The 6,000-nt window shown below is 47.1% G+C and overlaps 1 protein-coding gene across 1 annotated transcript in view; it reads left to right on the top strand.

Annotated features, from left to right (window-relative positions):
* Positions 1–5,439: 5,439 nt before the first annotated feature.
* LOC144509838 (transmembrane protein 201-like) overlaps positions 5,440–6,000 on the top strand; it is an 80,904-nt gene continuing 80,343 nt past the window's right edge. Inside the window, exon 1 of the mRNA XM_078238721.1 lies at positions 5,440–5,568. Within this exon, the coding sequence (XP_078094847.1) occupies positions 5,460–5,568 (109 nt within the window). The 5' untranslated portion in view covers positions 5,440–5,459. The remainder of the gene's footprint in view (positions 5,569–6,000) is intronic.

The raw sequence follows: 6,000 nt of genomic DNA, 5'->3' as shown, positions 1-6,000 counted from the left end.
AATGTCACGTACATGTTGGATTTTTCCAAGATTCTTAACGGCATTCTGTTTCCAGGGGAGAGGTTTTTTTTTCATGCGCACGGGTGAGAACTTTCCTGATCTAACGAATAAAATGCTTGTCGATACACGACCAGAAAACCAATCTGTTTGCATTTTGCTGTCATAGTAAAGCTTAATATCTGTCAAAATGCTTTCAAGACCAGCACTCTTCTGTGAAACAGCCAGCCAAGTTTGCCACAGGAGTCCGTCCAACACCTTTCAGATGTGACAAGATGAATTTGATGTCCTAATGCTTTCTTTTTCAAAGAAGAAAAACTATCGCTTGACTCAAGGGACCAGAGGCTCAGTGGTAGATATATTCCTTCAGATCGATATCTAAATACTTCTCATGTTGAATTTAAAAGAAAAACAAAACTTGCTCATGGTATAATTTTTATGATTTGGCCACACAAGAGGATCGTACTTGTTCTTAGAAGCTTTGCCAAGAATTGCAGTAATGAATTTGAAGTTTAATTCTTCGTACCATGTTCTGATTGGGCCTCGCAGCCGCATTCATCGCAGAGAGGTTAAAGCGATGCTCAGTTAATTTTTCTTTGAACATTGTAATTTATTTTATAATCACTGGGATCCGATCATCTTGTGTGCAGTCCATGCTTTTAAATCCCTGCATGTGTGTCATTTCTTTTAGAATCATCAGAATCCCCATGGTGCAGAAGAGGCCATTCAGCCCATCGAGTCTGCACTGGCTCTCTGACAGAGTATCCAGGCCCTCTCCCCTGCCCTATCCCCATAACCCCAAGCATTCCCCATGGCCAATCCACCTAACCCGCACATCTTTGGACTGTGGGAGGAAACCAGAGCACCCGGAGGAAACCCACGCAGACACGGGGAGAACGTGCAAACGTCACGCAGACAGTGACCCGAGCTGAAATTGAACGCAGGTCCCTGGCACTGTGAGACAGCCGTGCTAACCACTGCCAGCCTTGTCAATCTTTTCTCCAGAGGCGACTGAATTGAGTTTTCTCATCTGATCATTTCTGGTTCCGTTTCACCATTAAATATAAATGGTGAGATGCTCTGAGAAATCTGTAAATTCTTTCTCTCTCTTGACTTACAAACATTGTTGAACAATCTAATGACTGTGCCGTTCGGCAGCACTACTAAATACCCGAATGTTGACTAATAATTGATTTGTTTTCGTCGCAGCATGTGTTCACAGTTTACATTCCCTCGTGAGCCTTTTAAGTGTTTTACCCATCTTTACCTATCCGTACGTGATCAGGTGCACGTGTTTTTCAAGTTTGTTCTCACATGACACCTCATACATAGCGCCAGGGACACGGGTTCAATTCCTGTGCTTAGATGACTGTCTGTGTGGAGTTTCTCCCCATGTCTGTGTGGGATTCCTCCGGGTGCTCCAGTTTCCTCCCACACTCCAATAATGTGATCGATTGTCCATGGGAAATTACCCCTTAGTGTCAGAGGGACTAGGAGGGTAAATATGTGGGGTTGCGGGGTTAGGGGCCTGGGTGGGAATGTTGTCGGTGCAGACTCAATGGGCCGAATGGCCTCCTGCTGTACTGTTGATTCTATTCGACAACATTAACTGCACTCGCAAAAAAAACATGTGCTTGATTGGTTCTAAGATGCTTTGGGATGCCCCGGAATATAAATTTTCCTCGCAATGAAAGTAAACACTGCCGCTGTTGGTGATCCTTGTTGAATTGCGTCATCTTCCCAAGGCGTACCTCGAAGTGAAAGCGGTCGAGAGGCTTCTCTCCAATATTTTTCAGTCCAGTAATTTCAATAGGAGCCGGTCTGCAGCCGATCGCTGTACATTTGTGAAATTGCAGTCTGCTGTGTTGTGTCTGCTGTTACTGCCTGTCATATAGTCATATCACCAGGAGGCAGCGCTGAGATCCATTGCCGGCAGCATCGTGTCAGGCTTGTGGCTGGTGCTGCGAGAGTTTGTTACATAACATCCATTAAATTCTAATTGTGATTCCCTTTGTGTTGTCTGCTATTGTCTGTATCACATTTCACAACCCATCCTGACTTGCACTGAATCTGCACACACAATATGTATGCGTCGTGTGACTAATATAGGAAATAATCCATAGTGGCTTGAGGGTCGTTTGTCACTTTCTGTGAATTCCGGTTTAGCCATTCCAAAGCTTAAAAAGAAAAATTTAAAAATAAATGATTATTTGGATGTCAAGTCCTACCGTGTGTGGCACAGTGGGTTAGCACTGCTGCCTCACAGCGCCAGGGGCCTTCACGAAACTGCAAAGGATCGGGAACGCAACGCAGTCCACCACTCAAACCAGCCTCCCCTCCTTTGACTCTGTCTACACTTCCCGCTGCCTCGGCAAAGCAGCCAGCTTAATTAGTGACCCCACGCACCCCAGGCATTCTCTCTTCCACCACCTTCCGTCGGGGAAAAGATACAAAAGTCTGAGGTCACGTTCCAACCGACTCAAGAACAGCTGCTTCCCTGCTGCCGTCAGACTTTTGAATGGATCTACCTTGAAATAAGTTGATCTTTCTCTACACCCCCAGCTATGACTGTCACACTACATTCTGCACTGTCTCCTTTCATTCTCTATGAACGGTATGCTTTGTCTATATAATGTGCAATAAACAATACTTTTCACTGTATACCAATATACTAATAAATCAAATCAAAGACCAGGGTTTGATTCCCGGCTTGGGTCACTGTCCGTGTGGAGTCTGCAAGTTCTCTCCGTGTCTGTGTGGGTTTCCTCCGGGTGCTCCAATTTCCATCCTCAGTCTGAAAGACGTGCTGGTTAGGGTGCATTGACCGCGCTAAATTCTCCCTCAGGTGTAACCCGAACAGGCGCCGGAATGTGCCGACTAGGGGATTTTCACAGTAACTTCATCGCAGTGTTAATGTAAGCCTACTTGTGACACTAATAAATAAACTTAAAAACAATTAGCGCGCGAGTCAGATTTGGGTAGAACGCTTGTGGGTTCAGAGGGCATTCTCATCTCCACAGAGCCACTTTGACAACCTGTACATATAGGGTTGGTGCTGGACTCGGCTGTGCAGCCCTTTGAGGCTGCTCTGCCTTTCAGTAAGATGGTGGATAATCATCTACATCACTCTGATTCCCTGCACCATCCCCTGATTCTCTTAGTGTCCGAAGGTCCATTGCTCTCAGCCTTGAATGAGTTAATTAGTTGAGGATCCACCGTCCTCTGGAGTAGAGTATTCCAAGGTTTATAGATTTTTAAAGAGAGGTATATGTTTATATAATACCTTTCACGGCCACTGGATGTCCAAATGCACTTTACAGTGGAGTACTTTTAAAGTGTTGTTTCTGTTGTGATGTAGGAAATGCAGCAGTCAGTTTGTACAAAGCAAGCTCCCACAAACAGCAGTGTGATATTCATAGAAATCATAGAAACCCTACAGTACAGAAAGAGGCCATTCGGCCCATCGAGTCTGCACCGACCACAATCCCACCCAGGCCCTACCCCCATATCCCTACATATTTTACCCACTAATCCCTCTCATCTACGCATCCCAGGACACTAAGGGGCAATTTTAGCACGGCCAATCAACCTAACCCGCACATCTTTGGACTGTGGGAGGAAACCGGAGCACTCGGAGGAAACCCACGCAGACACGAGGAGAATGTGCAAACTCCACACAGACAGTGACCCGAGCCGGGAATCGAACCCAGGTCCCAGGAGCTGTGAAGCAGCAGCGCTAACCACTGTGCCACCTATTGACCAAACAGGCCACTTTGTGGTGATATTTGAGTATTAGTATTGGCTGGGACACCAGGCATAAACTCCCCTGTCCTCCTCCAAAATAAGACCATGAGGTATTTTACGTTACACGGCCTTGGTCTAGCATCTCATCTGAAAGATGGCACCTCCGACAGTGTAGCATTCCTGCACCTGAGCGCCAGGCTTGATTGTTGTGGTCAAACCCTGGAAATGTTTGAACCCACGGCCTCCCGACCAGGGCCCAGATTTCCACTCACCGAGGCCTGGCCGGCAGCTTTTAGTGGTGTTGAAAATGTCACACTGATACGGGGCTGAGGTATTACTGCCACACAGACTGCCCGTGTTGAACCGCTGGCCGTTGCATAGGAATGTCACGGGATCGCCCTCTCTGATGGAAGAGAAACCGGGCTACGTCTAATGTGAACTTTGTAGACTGTTCAAGGTTCAGGAATCGTGTCCAATGTGCCGAGTACCGCGTTTCAGTCGTCAGAGGGCACTCATCCTGAGGACTGCAGCTCCTTAGAAATAGAATTCAAGTCTGGAACATATATCGGGGCTTACGGTGGTATTCTAGCAACGGAGTCAGAAGGTCATGAGTTCATACCCCATTCCGAAACATACCCTCTACGGTGCAGCACTGTCAGAGATGCAACTTTCGGGTGGGCTGTTAATCAGGGCCCCTTCAGAAAGAGATCCCGTCACACTCTGTTGAAGAGCTGGAGTGTCCTGTCCTGGAGTGTTCTCTCCAGTGTCCTGGCCAATATTCATCCCTCTCCCAACATCTAAAGCAGATAGCAAAAATCAAACCACAGGGGAGGCAGAGGCGAAGTGGTATTGTCACTGCACTAGTGATCCAGAGACCCAGGGCAAGATCTGGGGGACCCAGGTTCAAATCCCACCACGACAGATGGTAAAATTTGAATTCAGTGAAAGATCTGGAATTAACAATGACCGTGAAACCGTTGTCGGAAAAACCCATCTGGTTCACTAGTGTCCCTTTAGGGAAGGAAATCTGCCGCCCTTACCTGGTCTGGCCTACATGGGACTCCAGAGCCACAGCAATGTGGTTGACTCTTAAGTGCCCCCTGAAAATGGAGGGCTGTTAGGGATGGGCAATAAACGCTGGCCCAGCCAGCGATGCCCACATCCCGCAAGTGAATTTGTTTTAAAAAAATGACTGTGGTTGCTGCAAATCGGAAACGCAAAGAGAAAATGCTGGAAATCTCTGCAGGAAAGAGCAGAGAGAGCGCATCAACTGAAGCATTAACTCAGTTCCTGTCTACACGCGATACAGACTGGCCTGCTGAGCATTTTCAGCATTGTCTGTTCTTATTATCCAAAACCGATGGCAGTCACGTTGCGTGATCGCTGCAAGTTGGCTGTCGCCTCACCTTGCGTTTCACCAGGTGGCTACCCTCCAAATGCCCTTTGACAGCCCCGAAGCGGTTTTGGGAGGCGCGAGGTTGGGAAAGGCGCTAAATAAATGCAAGTCTCCCCTTTGAATCGAGTGAGATAGCGGTGGGGGAGCGGGGGTTAGTTTGGCAAAACATCCTGCGACTGAAAAAAGATTGTGCGTTTTTTTTTGTTTTGCTCAGGTGTATACGTGTCGAGATGCAGACTGTAGCCTTGCCAGGCGAGTTAAAACATAATGGGGATGGCGCGGTGAGGGAGGATGCCAGCACAGAAACCAAACTGCATTGCTCATGCAGCACGTGCTGGGATACGGAGTAACATTTGCCTGTACAAGCGATGTTTCTGTTAAAAAAAAAAGCCATGATGTGGAGATGCCGGCGTTGGACTGGGGTGGGCACGGTAAGAAGTCTCACAACACCAGGTTAAAGTCCAACAGGTTTATTTGGTAGCACGCTCGGGGGCCGCGTAACTATTTAGCATGGAGACGTTTAAAAAGCTAACAGATCATCACTTCAGATTCTGTTAGTTCATTTTCAACTCTCTGGGAGCCAAGCCAAGCTGACAGATAAATAAACGATGGTGGTATCGGTGCGTGTTGAGGCAGACACATGCATATGGGTCAGGGCTTCAGTCACTGTCACAATACGTCGACGGTGAGTAACGCAATGCACAATCAACACTTTTTTATTTGCTTAAACGAAGAGTTTCACCTCTGTAAAAGTGTGCCGTCAGGCGGATCTGAGCCATATTGTGTCATTGCTCCTTTTCCGAAGTTCATTCAGCCAAAACAGTTTTATTTTTGAAGACAGGGTTTCCGTGACACTAATCCAC

This window comes from Mustelus asterias, chromosome 22 (genome assembly GCF_964213995.1).
Source record: "Mustelus asterias chromosome 22, sMusAst1.hap1.1, whole genome shotgun sequence".
Taxonomy (NCBI): Eukaryota; Metazoa; Chordata; class Chondrichthyes; order Carcharhiniformes; family Triakidae; genus Mustelus; species Mustelus asterias.
The sequence above is the reverse complement of the archived record's forward strand: the minus strand, read 5'-3'. Positions and strand labels throughout refer to the sequence as shown.